Consider the following 15,541-nt stretch of genomic DNA (forward strand, 5'->3'; position numbering starts at 1 on the left):
ATTTTCACGGCCATTCTTGCACCTGTAACTCAAATAATGAAGCCATTTGTTATTTATATTACACTTTCCCCTCCATTCTAGATTTCTAACGATCTGACCCTGCTTTATGGCCCTGACAAAGCCTGAAACCGGTGTGGACTTCCAATAATTGAATGATATAAGGAAAAATCTTTAACTGGAATGAAGCAGATGTTAGCTTCATGCAGTTCCCTAACTTGATTATTCTTTGGCCACGTTAGACAAGCATTAGTGATTGATAATGATGCTAATTAACCCCTTTCCTTTCCAAAACAGTAAACCAATGCCAGCAGGATTCTGCAAACAACACACACAAAGTGTATACCAGTATCTGTTCAAAGTGGATCAGGGACACAACTTCATTTCCTGGTGCTCTACAAAAAATCTTATCCTGCTGACACCAAGCTGGCTCCAAATCCTCTCTACAGCTCCAGCTGCTTTGCAGGACAGGGAGCAGAGACATAGCTCCTTCATGCAGAAAAGGTGCATGGGACAAAATCGAAGGCACCATTTATTTTTTTTATATACTCCCAACCTTCCACGTTTGACTATGGAGCCAGTTTAAATCACTGTGCCCTCACTAGCTGGGATGGACTTCACACTGATCCATGTCAGAAGGGCACAAGTTATTTTAGCTACATTTTCCTAACATAAGGGCTGAGGCTCTGGGAATCTGGTCTGGGCTGAGATATTCATGTACCAAGGAGGAAAACGGAAGCACACATTGTGGAATTTAAATGGGAGATAGAAGACGAGTAAATAAACAAGGAGCTGATCTGATTATGCAGTCGAATTTATCATGGACAATAAAGAAATTGCCTTTAAATGTAAGGGTTTGGATAAATGAATACTCCTAGCCAGTGAATAAAATGTATTCAATTAACTAAAAACCTTGTGCACTTCTGAACTGAAGTGGAATCGACTGTAATTGATTTATTTGAAACCAGAGGTTAAGGACTGAATTAGCTAAGTACAACTGGGTATTTCAAGCCACTGACTTCTCAAATGTCAAATCTCTTCTATTTTAAATATTATTTCAGCTGCGGGGCATTGCTGTCCTGATGGCTGTTCCACCAGTTAAATCTCAAATTATATTAATATTTGATTTTTGGAGGGTGGGGTAAAATACGGTACAAAGAGGAGGGCTGTCCTTGTTCACGGTGAAAGAGCACCAAGCTGTATTTTGGTTCACATGTAGGAATTAGCTCGGCGTGGCAGCAACGCTCTAACATTCAGCCACCACTCACCCCCGCTTCAACCGATCTGGAGCGGGGGAAAATAACAACAGATTTTTGTTTAGTGCATAAAGACATGACCTAGAATTTCACTGCTGCACCTAAATCACAACGTTAAAAATGCATCCAAAGAATGCTGAAGTAATTAGCACATTTTAGTAACTGCACACTGGTCACAGCAGAAGAGGCTGAACCGAACCCAGCCTGATTGCCATTATCGCCTGTAAAATCCTTCCTTAGAAATAATAGTAATAAAGAAACCTATGCAAGGTCATTTCATTTCTGGTTTTTGGTGATGTGCTAATCCAGCAGCAGAATACTAATATGCGCTCTCCTACCATGAAGTAGCTAATTATATGTTTAAAACATTATTTATTATGACCTTATAATGTTCTAGCATAAGACTGCTTTATACATTGACCAGTATAAAACGATTATATTGGGTACAGGTTTCAAAAAGTAACAAGCATCTGTAAATCCAGATATGAATGAATGGTATTTAATAAGATTGTTTTCGTTTAAAAATGAGTATTTATGTGTTGCTGTAGAAAGAGCAGCAATGTATTGCTGTTTATGAATGCTATTGTGCCTGAGGTTAGGATCCCACACACAATCTGAGATGCAGCCAAGAAAAACAGCCCTGATAGACAATGCTTCACTTCACCTGCTACAGTACTGTGCATTTCATTTATGTCAAGAATATGTACAGTTAGGGTTCATTCACCTCATTATTTTGTTACATCTACTTTACGGTTAACCAGTCTCTCTTGGAAATAATAAATAACTGTTTTTAAAACAATTGCAGCTTTGCATTCAAAAGATCCACTTTCAATTTATCGAAAAAAAATATTCACCATTTTTATAAACTAGCTGGCTCACGAAAATAGAATTTAGACTCCACCAACTCTCTTTCTGCTTGGCAAGATTGATTTTACACTGCCTTCCATAAGTAGATTACCAAAGCAAAATGAAACATCTTGGGCTTTATCTAATGCTTTGCTTCACCAGCTCTACCAAACGTCAAAATATATGAATAAATGTTAATTCTCTTGCAGCTTTATTGTAAACACCTCCCTCCTAACCTCCTCAATTTCTGCCTGAGCGAAAAGAGTTAAAAAGGGAGAGAGAGAGGGAGAGGGGGAGAGAGAGAGAGAGTCAGGGAGGGAAGGAAAGAGAAAAATCAGCCTCCACTACTAGAACCATCAACACTTAAAGGAGACCCTCTCTTTAAAATGCCTTTACGTTCTAAACTGTATTAAGTCTCCCTTCCTATGATATAACATAATCCAGCCTGATCCTGACTTCACTTATCCCCCGGGCCAAAGAAAATAGATTCAAAATCTGAATTCTCACATGTTTTTATAGACCATCTTCAAGACACACACTCCATTTTTTTTAAAGCGAACTTCCCTGTTTCACAACTGGTTTCCACAAGAAACTCAAGATAAAAATTTCAGTCCCCACAAACTGACAGCCATCTCAAAATGTCAGTCTGTGCATTCCACTAAAACACGAACCATCAATCAGAAATAATCTGTCTCCTGCAAGATTTCACTAAAGTTCACAACCGTGAGATGATTTTGTTGGCATCAACTACGGAGCTTTTCTTTTTTTCTTGAGGGGGAGGGAGCACCCAGCTCTGATTTATCAGTATAAATTTCTTTTTCATAGCAATAATTTTCAGTATTTTCTCAATAATGATTCTTTTTAAAATGTCCTTCTTGAGATGTGTTTTTTAATCTCTGCTCTCCGTTAGGACAACTACATGTACAAAATTTTATAGGCTTATAATTCTGTATGCTATATATAAAGATAAATAAAAACCTAGAGGTCAACATAAATAAAATAAAACTTTTATTTTTTAAATAAAATTATGTTTTGGTTAAAGAAAAGATAGTGTGTCATTTTTGTTAGTAGTACAGACAATTTTTTATCCAAAAGAATACATTGTGCTTTATTGTGTCATTTGTCTGAATACAGACTCAGTGGAATATCTAAATGATACCCTGCTCTGAACTCCAAGTTGAAAGTAAGTTTTTATTATACTTGAGGGAAACAATGGGTTCAGCTGCTTATTGCAAGGAGCAATTGTCAAGGGAGAGTTAAACTCAATTACTGTAACCATACTGAATAAAAAATACTGCCAAGAACAAAAATACGCCTGGGTAAAGACAGCTACTGAATAAAAAAATCGACATAAAGCGTATCAAATATTTATTTATCTGGGCAACAAAGGACTATGATACATTGATAGGCATGGAAACTACTGCCGGCACAACTCAATACAACACAACTATAACTGCTTCCAATATGGCCAGTGGAAATACAGGATACCAGGTGGTCCCGAATGTTTGAAGTTCTTTGGGAAAAAAAAAACAAAGAAGAAAAAAAGAGAAAAATAAAAACAAAAGAAAGGGAGGAAAAAAAAAAAGAGGGGGAAAAAAAGGAAAGTAAAGCTAAATCTTGTTTTAAAAGACAGTATTAATTTATTGCTCTGTTGATGCTTTTGGGAGAAGGACAGTGGATGAAAATAACTTTTTTCATTTTCCACAACACATAAGGGTTGTAAAACCACTAACATGTTTAAAAACCTTGCCAGGGTCCAACATCACTTTATTTTATCTTCAATGAGAAACTAAATGTCATACTAATTATATATAAAAATTAATGGTTTTTTATTTGTTCAGCTGCTTCATTGTCGCTTTTAACATGCTACAATAGGGCTAAAAATGATGAATCCCAGAGAAAAACCCCCAAAAAACCTCTGATATCTAAATAAGTACCATGAACCACATGATGAACTAAGAGGGGAAGATTTAAAACCCACTAAACAAGAGGTAAACGAGATCACCAGATAAATAAAAAAAAAAGGCTTAAAACAGACTCACCATATTTACAATTCCCATTAAATTACACATAAATAAATATATACATACATGAACACTGATTCCCTTATATAATAACTGTGAATCGTGTTGCAATAGAAAGTTCAAGTTGGTCGCTTTACCTTGGACAGGAAAAAGTTCTACAACTGAAGATATGACATGGAACTGCTTGTGTTTTGTGTTCAAGTTTATTCACAATACTGATAAAATGTCATCAGTCCTCTTTGCCTTTTGTCTGTCTGCTGCTGCTGTTGTACTTTTTCACTTTTTTTTTTTCATTTTTAGTATGGCTACAATCTTAACTGAAGTTTATGTAAGGGAAGGTGGTGATTCAGTCCGGTGAAGCTCATAGAATTTTAAAGTATTATTTCTTTCTTTTTGTTTGTTTTTTTTTAATTTTTTTAATATATTTTTAGAAAAAAAAGTCCTTTTTTGTTTTATTTTTGTTGGGTTTTTTTTCTCCTTTTGTTTTATTTAAAAAAAAAGTTCACAAACTCAAGACAGAACTTTTTTTCTTTGCTGGCTCCGTCCCCCTGTTCTGTTCTCTTAGGCTCCAAACTGGGGTAAAACGATGGTGGCAGTGGGAAGAGGGGGGAATTTAAGCAGGAGCAAATGGAAATGTGGATGCTGGGAAGGGGTGTGGAGAGAGGGCAGAGCAGTCCTGCAGAGTCAGAGAACAGGACTGGCAGAAGGACGCTCATTCTGTTGCTGTAGCCTGGGGTGCTGGGTGCCGGGGAGAGGGAGGAGGGAAATGAATGGATCGATGGGCTATGAGGGGGAAGGGAGAGGAGCGTGTGTGGGGGGGATCCTCACTTTCGGTGCTTCTCCTCTTTGTCGCCGCTTTTGGTGCTGTTGTCTGTGTGGCTGTTGGGGTTGTTGCTGAGGTACATTTTGTCCATGGCCTTGAGCGCCTCGGTGAGATAGTTCTGCAGGGCGGTGACGGCAGCACACACCGCCGGGCTCCCAAAGCCGTGCGAGATGAGGTTGAAGTGGGTCAGGCAGCTCTGGATGCCCGGCTCCAAAATGGGGTTGGGCCGCGAGTTCCCCAGGGGAGATCGGTCCTGAGCCAGCAGGTCGGTGAACTCTTTACAGATCTGTCTGTAGCACAAATGGAGCAGAGAGACACAGGGAGGGAGGGAGGGAAGGGAAGAGAGAGGGAGAGAAATGAACCATCACTGGCGGCAGCAAAGCCCATGCATTCTCCCTGCTAGATTGCACAAGCCCCTGGATCAAGGAGGCTCCTGCTCCTGAGCACACACTCTCCTTTCTTCCTCTCCTCTCTATGCAGCCTTCCCCAATTCTCACACTTTCCCAGCATGCACAAACCTCTTCCCTTCACCTTGCATGCACACGACAGCACACTACACATCACACCCCAGCCCCATCCGACACAATGGCAGGCAACAGGAACATGGAGACACATGCCTCTTGCCCCACTGCTCTCTTTCTCAGCCCCCAATGCTCTCCACAAACACACATCCCTGCCCAGCTGGGATTTGGAGCATAGACACAGTTTAAAGTTCCTGAGCAGGCTTAATAGACAGGCTATGATATTCCAAAGGTAAGCTAAGGGATTTATCCATATCTTAGAAGATTCCTTTTTGGGGGGAACCAGAGAGAGATATGGGCCCCTTCCTTCACGAGGCAAAAACACACACCTGTGTGTCAGGAAGAATGAGTGAGGGCAGATCTGGCAACTGAGGATTTAAATTGGGGTATTCTGAAACACTCATATATGTAAATCTCTATCTCCAAATCCAAAGGGACCTTTCCACAGAGGGGAAGGCTGACGCTAACCAGCGCCTGGAAATTTCCTTCCAGGGAGGTGAGAAGGGAGGATACGAGGGCATGGTGCAGAAGATAGGTTATATCACCCACTCACTGCACAAATGGTTGCAGAAATAACACACCTTACAGCCAGAGAGCTCAGAGGCGTGTGGAAACAGTTTGTATACTAAAACCCACGTTAATGTCTTCCAGCCATAAAGCAGCTCCCATCTCCTGCTTGTGTCCTCTGGCACTGTGTCCTTTGGTGACACCTCCATTGGTAATTAAGGGCTACTAAACAACCCTTTTAATTTCCAGCAAACATACCAAAACAATAATTTTCTTTTCACACACCACCTGGAAGTCTAGGCAGCCTCACCAACGATAAACTCTGCTAGCATTTTAACTGCATACAGATTGTAATTTAAAATATATTTTTAATATCCCTGTATTAGCTAAGTAACAGAGCTGCTTAGGCAGGAAGAACCATTCCCGATTTTAATGAACTGAAATAGGTTTAATGTGCCAGTTTTATTTTACTGTCAATGGGAACACTTCCCCTTCTACTTAAATTGATAAGCTAAGTGAATAGGCCCAGAAGATGTTTTGCTTTGAAGAATTACTGCTTTTGCTGTAACTAACCATCCACTCTCAATTTGCACAATTCACATTCAAGGTAATCTGCACAAACTGATTTGGAGGAAACCAAGCTGGTCTGTAGAGTTCTCCTATACCATGAGGGCCAACACACACAACCTACAAAGCCATCAGCCACTGGTTATGCAGCAAACAGATATCTTCACAAATAAAAGCCCCAAACTCGAGTTTGTCCCCCTCCCTTATTTCTAAGCAACATGCCAGAAAGTTAAATGTCTTACTTTGTAGCTAGAAGCATGTTTTTTCTTGTGACTTGCTCATTTGGATCGGAATGTTGTCGGTTGAGAAATTCAGCTACTGCTTTGGCAGGAAATTCTGTCTCACAAACGTACCCAAAATCTCTAGCTAGATGTACTGCTTCTCCTGAATAGGGAGGCACGGGTGGGGATGGAAAGAAACACAGCTCATCAGTACACATCGAACAGAGGTAAAAATCCATTTTAAAAAATCAAAAAAACCCACTACATTCTACTTGAACTTTTCTTCTCAAAAGCTTGGACATTTTCTCTTTGAAAAAGTTAGGGCCAGAAATGTTAATTACATCTTATCTTGCAGTTTTCTTTGCTTCAGTTGAAGGTAATGCAAATGCGTATTTTCATAACAATTGTTATGAGTGAAATCTCACATAAGAATTTTTAAAAGTCCACATTGACTAAGAGACGCATTTAGACAGGCAGGTTCCATTCACCTAGAATGTGTGCTTCGATTTACATCTCCATACCTATAGAGAGCCATTTATGTACATTTTATTCACAGCTATTTACTCTGAAAATGTGTTTGCCTCAGCCACATTTCTATATTCTTTTGCAATGCATCAATGATTAATATTGATCATAATTACTCCTAGAGCTCTTCTAAATAAAATGCATTAAACAGCTAAGTGTTTAAAATTTAACTTGATCGCATATAATTATATGTTCACCCCCAAACGATTAACCATGAGAATTTTAGGGTCATTCCACCGAGTCTGTCTGTTTTGTTGATTTTCAAATCTTTGGTTTTAATTTCCTGAACCAGTTGGTTTTTACTGCAGGGCTTCCTGCCATTAGCTCTAGCTCCGGAAGAACGCATGCGCCAATTAGAGCTTCAAAGCCTCAGTCCAGTGAGCTTGTTTCCATAAAATGGAGCGGATCATAAACAATAACAGTACTCTAGAAACTGCCTCATCGCTACGGGACTCAAAGCCCCAGCAATGTTTACACTATCATCTCCCCAAAAATTAGCCACCATCACTAAGTTATCTGAAGATCAGACCTCTGGTTTTGTTTTTTTAAAAAATCATTCTTTTCAAAGCCATTGTACGTGAAAGCCAAACAGAACAATGGATTACCATAAAACCTTCTCCATATTCATTAACATCACAAATAATGTTAAGCGTCTACCAAATCTAGACTTTTTACAAGTTTTCCCCTTGTGATTTTTTTTTACCACAGCATGTCGATGCAATTGCAAAGCCTTTTCAGAAACATGAAGACGCGGTAATTTTCACGCAGTATAAATATAGTTTGTTCACTAATCCTGATGTTTAAAAAAATTACACATCGCACAGCGCTTCTTTCCCCGTCTCTTTGAACATGAAACATTTCTCACAGAATGTGAAGCGACAACAAAACAAAATTCCCGCCTACACAACCAAACTTAAGCTGAACCTGGACCGCTCAGGCCGAGTTTAAAAGCACTTTACAAATGGAACCAGTCTAAAATGCAGCCAAACTCTTAAGTAAGGGGAAAGGAGAGGGGTCTATCTGCAGGCCTCAGACATACTTTGTGTCAGCCAGCGTGACACAGCCACTGCTTCAAAACTAAATGACTGCAAACTCTTGAGCTTTCCACCTCCCCACACAGACAGCATAGGACATCCCAAGGCATTAAAGCAAGTTGCACCTTTTCCAGCCAAAGCAGAAGAGACTCATATAGCCAAGGGAACATGTGTTCTGAAAATGAGAACCAAAAGGGAGTGGGGGCTGGCAGTGGTGCAACTTTGAGGCTTTCAGGACACCATTAATTCATGGCTGAGGTCAAGGATTCCCAAATTAATTCAGGAAGTAATGGTCACGCATTTCTCAAATGCAGATGTCAGAAAAGTTAAATGATTTACTGTTATGTGGCTGCAGGCTGGGAGGGAGAACAAACTTAAAGTAGCTGCAGCTTCTGATATTTACAATTGCTTGGTTGTCCACCTGTGGCAGAAGAACAACAGTGAAGTATTAGAGGCTCTGCTGCCCCTAACTTTCAACTCGATACCCACGGGTCTCTTATGGAGCTCATAAGCCCACAATCCCCCTTCACAGGGATCCTTCCTGTGCTGCTCCCAATGAGATCTCCTTACCCCACAGAGGGATTACTCATTTGAATGAGCGAGCAAGATGGGGCCCTGAAAACATCTAGCTCGGAAACTTAAAAGCAAATAAATAATAGAAAGCTTTGCTGAGTCTGCAGGACTCGCACAAACCCGTTTCAGGTTATAACAAAAAGCAAAGGCACACAATTAGCCTGATCTTTTTTTAAGACACAGAAAATAACGCCCTTCCAAAATGCCAATGAGCAGCACCAACTCTGGGAAAGAAGAAAGAAAACCCAAATGACCCAACAGCAAGTCTTCTCCCATTTGGCAAAAGCAACAGGCACATTTTCCAAACGAGCCCTCTCAGCTCTTTGAGTCACTTACCCTCCACGAGCGATGTGAGCAAGGTAACATTAGCAGCTTTACGCCTCCCGGCTGGCAGGTTTAGTCCTATTTTGTCCAGTTTCTCCCTCAGGGATCTCCCTCCGTTTTTAGACTTTGCCCTGCTCCACAGAGAAAGGCGTTGAGAAATGGGGCTCGGAGGAACATCTGCTCCTACTCTGGCTCCCACCCACACATGCCCCCAACACATCCTTTTCCAGGGAAGGGAATAAAGGGTTTAGGCACAAGGGATGGATACATGGCTGTGGGAGGTTCAAGACCAACTGTTGCTGAAAGCTGAATCCCGCATATAGGAGTGGTGCTTTGGATGTTTCCACATCTAGAGGACAGCGACCCTCGCTAAGGTCTAGATGAGCCTCAGAGCTGATGTGGAGCTCTGAGGTGTCTCCCTGAGCTCCCAAGGTGCCACGGACACGGGGGCAGCTTCTCCCAGGCGTGAAGAGAAGAGGTCGATTTGCAGGGCCGGCAGCCCCAGAGCATCACTGCCCTCACACCAAACTCTGCGTGGCCCTTCTGTGGCTTCACAGCAGAGCTGGGCTAAGCAGGGCTGCAGAGATGGAAGCTGCCTTAATTAATCCTGGGTGTTATTCCCTGCCTAGGCACTGCCTAATTGCCTGGGTGAGGCCATCATGGGGTGGGAGCCCATGGCAGGGTGCCCACCACTAAGCCGGTCCTGGGGGTGTGTATATGTGTGCCCGTGGGGTGTTCATGGCCACGAGAGGGGCAGGGACACGCAGGGGCCCCCACGGCGGGGCTCCGGGGGCGGCGCAAGGCCGCGCGTTGCCATGGCGACAGCGCCCGGGCCCCCTCCCGCCGCCCGGCCGCGCTGCCCGCCAGCCGCGCGCGCCCCGCCCCCTAGCGGCGGCCGCCGCACTCCCCCCGCGCCGCCGCCCCGCGTGGGCGCTCGTCCTCCTCCTTCCCTGCCTCCATCCCTCCCTCCCTGCCTGCCTGCCTCCCGCCCGCACGGCACGGCCCGGCATCCCGCCTCCCGCGTCCCCCCGCCCCTCACCTCCGGAGCACTCCGCCCAGCAGGGAGGCGTTGAGGCACTCGGGCGGCGACAGGCGTCTCTGCACTTCCGCCACCGTGACCTTGTACTTGGAGGTGGAGCTGAGCAGCGAGAGGCGGCCCGGCACCGAGCAGAAGACCTCGTTGGGGTTCACCACCCCGCCGAAGAGCGCGTCCTTGTTGATGGGGATGGAGGAGACGGCGTTGTTGTTAGACTTGGAGAGGGACACGGGGCCTGCAGGGAGGGAGGAGCAGGGAGGTGAGGGTGAGGAGCGGGCGGGGAGCCGGGAAGGGAGGGGGAAGCACCCGAGCCGCTCTCTGCGGCCAGCCCCGGCCCCGCACCGCCTGCGGGGCAGCGGGGACGCAGCGAGGGCACCCCTCCCCTTTCTCGCCGGGAGGCGCAGGGAGAGAGCCGGACATCCCGCAGCGGGGAAATTGAAACGACCCCGCAGCGGCCCCCGCAGCCCCTGTCGGGCGCCGAGGCCGCCGGGTGCCGCACGTCGGTACCGCCGTGTCGGGCGGGCAGTGCCCGGGCAGCGGCGCGGCCGGCAGGATGTGTGGCAACCCCGGGGCCCCGCCAGCGCGCAAATCTAGACGTGGAAAACCCGTAACGCGGCGGAGGAGCGGCACCCCAAAACACAGCGTGGTGCCTGCCCGGCGGCGGGGAGGTGCCGGGCCGTGCCGCCGTTCGGTGCCTCGGGTCCCGGCCGCCTTCCCTTTCTCCTCTGCCTTAGCCCGCTCCGCTTGGCGGGCGCAGTCCAACCAAGCGGGGGGCTCTCTCCGTTTTGGATAGATCACTTGTGACATTAATAGCTCTGGGAAGGCTAATAGATACAACAGGAGTTAAACGAACTCTTGAGATTACTAATAAAAGAGCCAATTATCATGTCGACTTGGAAAGAGCATCTCTTAAGATTTATCCCTTGCACATCTAATTTGACGTGACAAAGGCTTTACAGGCGGGGGGTGGGGGGGGGATGAAACTTCAGGTTCGCTGGCTGTACAGCAATTAGGGTTAGAGAGGAGAGTGCCTCTGCTCAGCCCCTCTCTCCTGTGGTGGCCTGGGTACCCAAATTCCCGGTGGCCATGCAGCCATAGCACCCCTCAGAGAAGGCAGGAGCTAGCTGCCCCTTCCACCCTGCCAGTTTTACTCCAACAGCATTCTCACTACACAGCATCCAAACACAAAACCCATCACTTTCCACCAAGAACCTGCTTTGCAAAATGCCTCGTGCCAACCTTTCCCAATCCTTCGGTTGTCCAAAGAACGACGGGAAATGAAAATCGAGTGAAAATTTGCAATAAATATTTAGCACGATTTGGGTACCATCTTCCAAGCAATTCAGTTCAATTCCAAGTGAAGCAAGCGCACAAAGCCAACGAAAACCAAACCACCCTAACCACCGACAGACATCAGTTTCCAGAAACTCGCTCCTTGTTCTCCACCAGTCCACCTCATCACCGGCGTGATTTAAATAAGAAAACCCGAAGAAGGGGGAACAACGATTTCACATTCACAGCTCCAGTTTACCAACAACGATTCAAGCCCTCCGCTCAGCCAGATGCATGGGGCAAACCATGAAACCCAATTGTTCGCTAATGCACTAAAAGACCGGCTCGGATTTTCTAGATCATCTGCTAACATTTTTCCTCGTTAACGACAATAATAATTAAAATACCCGGCAAACGTGGCCATTTAAGAGGGCGGATTTCAACCCACATCGCCCGTTTTTCTTTGCTTCCAACCTTTCTCGGCCAACAGTACATGCCAGAGGAAGGAGCCCGGGGCCGGGGGACTGGAGGGGAGAGGGGGGAGGCCGGGTAAGTCCTCCCTGCGAGCAGTCCCCAGCCTGTGACGACATGTTTGGTATGCGCAAGGAAACAGCTTACCTTTCTTAATTACAGTTTGATCTGGGATGTTAATACCGGGGTCTTCTACGTGCTGCAACAAAAGGGACAGGCAGGGATGTCAGTACACAACCACAACAAAAGGCAGGGAGGGCCGAGGTGGGATGGGGTGAAGGAGAAGTTTTGTGCTCCCCCCATTCCTGGGCACGTTATGGGGAGGGAAAAAACAGATCCTCCACGGAAAGGGGTGGTGGGGGGAGCAGGGAGGAAGGAGGTTTGGGGGAGGTTTCCTTTATCGACAGGAATCCTGCATCCCTCCCAGCTCTTCCCCCGATCCCCAAGAAAAATATAATAAATCACTCACACACCCCCGGGGCCCGAGTGGCCTCAAGCTTCTGAGGGTTGCCTCCTCCCGTCCCTTCCCTCCTCCCCGGGAAGCAGCCCCGGCCCGGCCCAACCCTTCCCCGCCGCTGCTCTCCCGCGCCCGCGGGAGGGAAAGCACAAAGGAGCGCGGAGCGGCGCGGGCCGGGGGGCCCCGCACCCCCGGGCTCCCCACTATTGTCCCCTCGCAGGTTCCGCGGTCGCGGCTACAGCTGGGGTTCGCGCGGCGGAGTCACGACGTGATTAGAAAGTCAAATGAAATCATGTTTTCTAATTCCAAAAACTGACAGGCAATATAATGTCTGGCTGTGTTTACAAATTAACACCAGTGCTGCTGAGATAGAAGATTTCGCAATCGTTACAAAACCCAGGCATTACCATTTAAAAAACTATTACTTCCTTCTCTAGTCTTTGTCCAACAATAATACTGATTCTAACATTTTCCATTCTGTCTTGGATTTATGCTCCTGTTAATTGTGCCTGATCTCAATGATTCCGGGTGGATGGTACTAAGTTGCTTTATTACAGGTTTTATTATACTCAATGCTCTCATTTGTAACTTGCCTAAAGTGCTTCTGGATTTAAGTATAATTAAATTGAGAAATGTTCAGAAATGACTACTGCTGCAGTTCTTGTGTTTTAACTATATGGGGAAATATGATCCCTTTATGCATGCACCCTAAACCCATAAAGTAAATGTAGTGTGGCATAATACTTTTATTTGTGTTATTTCTACACATATTCCGTACAGGGAGGACTGTTAAGTTTAAAATCCCACAGAGATATTTATGATTAAATAATTTTAACCATCTACTTTACTTTCTTAAATATTTAGCAGTCGTTTTTATTAAAGATTAACTGTTGCAGCAACAGAAAAATTCAAAAATTATCCTCCCAATTCAAATTTCTGTAACGGATTTTTTTTTTTTTTTAACCAGATAAAATACACCTAAAAGATGCACCCTCTTATTTTATACTCTCCTTCATGAAGCCTGCTGATTCAGCCTTACAGAGAAAAAAAATGGCCAGACTGGCTCAAGGATTTAAACCAGATGGCATTTGGTTTTCACGAAGTATAGCAATGCTATTAATTCATAGATCTGAAGAGGAGGCTTCCTGAATCAGCCCACTGCCATGAAGCAAAACTGAGGAGAGGGAGAATTCAAGAGAACATTTTAGGTCATGTTTTCCTACAGCAATCAGGGGCTTGCAGTCAACAAATTAGTTTATTCATACGATTGCCTCCATGTTATTTTATATCAAGTTTAAAGAGTCGACCTGCTTTTAACGGATCCAAATTGCTTACTAAATCCTCCACTTTGGAAAACGTATGCGTTTATTGCAAAACTGCTAAACACAAGCAGCAATTTTCTGTGGCTAATTTAGCCAGATGAGGGCTGTAATAAATTCACTATTTTCTGAGTATAATTTACAAAAGATTTCAAAATGACCCCCAAAAATAGGTAAGTTCATCTGAACATTATCCTTGCAACACGAAACTGTACTCATTAAACTGTCAGCGAATATATTGTTGTAATATTTGATCCTGTAATTTGGGATGGCATTTCAGCAAAAATCACATCCAGATACCACAGGTCCCTCCTCCTTTTTCCTCCTGCAAGTCGAGCAGCTTCAGTCCCTCAGCATGAGCTCTGTGGGTTTTAATAAATTTATTGCCATGTTCTAATTCCATTTTCAGGGAGAAACCCAGAAAGATGAACTTTGATCACAACCTATCATGTTGCATAAGGCCACTTTCCTAACTGAACAATAGCCCTGGCTTGCTTTGTAAGTAGCCTGTGCACTAATGTCATGCTTAATTAGAAATAATTTTTAAGGACTGTACTCATCGATAATAGAATTAGGTCCCCCAAATAATGCATCCTCCAATAGGCTCCCAACATTTGATTTAATATAGGGTGTAGCAGGTCTGACTCAAATTCGATAACCTATAGGTAATGATTTATGAGGTCATCCCTTTGCACCGCTACTAAAAGAAGGCGGCAGCATTTTAGTATACCTCTTCCCTGATTTGTCAATTAATTCCTTTAGAGAAGAGGATCTGCCCATACCCTCTTATAACTTCGGATGTGGTTATTCCATATGCCAATCCTGTAATCATAGGAAAACAATTTTTCCTTCTTAGGCCACTTTCACTTACTTCCCCCACCCCCCCTTTACATTTTTGAGATCTCGTTAAATGTCCTCACAGGCATTTCAGACTCGTGTCTTTCCCAAGGCAGTAAGAAATCCCCAAATGCACGGCCCTGTGGTGATATTATATATTCTTCCAATCGTAACAGCTTATTGTCATTGAGAAGGAAAGATATTGTTAACGATGACAGTAATTTGATTTATTTATATTTTAGTGGGGAGACGCCGCTCAGGGACGAGCTGCGAGAACCTTTTGTTCTAGGTGGGGGCTTCACTTTCCCCTGGGGGACGGGGACGGCGGGGGGGGGGGGGGAGATCTCTTCTTCCCTTCTCTTTTTTTTCGGGGGGGCGGGGGGTTCCCCATGCTCCCTCCCTCTCCCCCCGACGTTGAGCTCCCGCGGTAAAAGGGACGAGTGGGCCCCGGGGCGACCCCTTGGCTTACCGGCACGTCCTCGATGGCGTGGGGGATGGAGTGGAGGGGCAGGTCGGCCAGCCCCGAGCCCAGCCCGTGCGGGGCGTGCAGCAGGTCGTCGTGCCGCCGGTAGTCCCTGCGCGGGTCGAGCCCCGAGAGCTGGTGGGGCAAACCCCGGTGCGTGTGGAGCAGCCCCGTCTCCTGGCTCTGCCTCTGTCCCGGCCATCCTGGGTGCTGGGGCTGTGGCTGGGCATGGAGGGGGTTGAGGCTGTACGGGTCGTTCACGTGGGAGTAGGGGTCCTGAGACTGGGGGTAGATGGGCTGGTAAGGGGGGGGGAAATAAGGGGGCTGGAAGTCGGCGTTGGGGGTGTGGGAGAGCGGTGGGGCGCTGGTGTAGGGAGACTGACCCACGGTCCCCAACTGGGGTAACCGGGCTGTCCCGTTGCTGGTACTGTCGTGGCGCTCCTGAGATGGGGAGCGGGAATGTGGGGG

The 15,541-nt window shown here is 45.4% G+C and overlaps 1 protein-coding gene across 3 annotated transcripts in view; it reads right to left on the reverse strand.

Annotated features, from left to right (window-relative positions):
- Window positions 1–4,535: 4,535 nt before the first annotated feature.
- Window positions 4,536–15,541, reverse strand: part of TFAP2A (transcription factor AP-2 alpha) — a 19,230-nt gene continuing 8,224 nt past the window's right edge. For all 3 annotated transcript variants that reach the window (XM_041475408.1, XM_041475406.1, XM_041475405.1), the window contains exons 2-7: window positions 15,080–15,514; window positions 12,145–12,196; window positions 10,258–10,489; window positions 9,231–9,349; window positions 6,784–6,925; window positions 4,536–5,236 (exon numbers count right to left, since the gene is read on the reverse strand). In XM_041475408.1, coding sequence (XP_041331342.1) covers window positions 4,948–5,236; window positions 6,784–6,925; window positions 9,231–9,349; window positions 10,258–10,489; window positions 12,145–12,196; window positions 15,080–15,514 — 1,269 coding nt within the window. In that variant the 3' untranslated portion in view covers window positions 4,536–4,947. The remainder of the gene's footprint in view (window positions 5,237–6,783; window positions 6,926–9,230; window positions 9,350–10,257; window positions 10,490–12,144; window positions 12,197–15,079; window positions 15,515–15,541) is intronic.

The sequence above is a fragment of the Pyrgilauda ruficollis genome, unplaced genomic scaffold, assembly GCF_017590135.1.
Source record: "Pyrgilauda ruficollis isolate IOZ18807 unplaced genomic scaffold, ASM1759013v1 scaffold35, whole genome shotgun sequence".
NCBI lineage: Eukaryota > Metazoa > Chordata > Aves > Passeriformes > Passeridae > Pyrgilauda > Pyrgilauda ruficollis.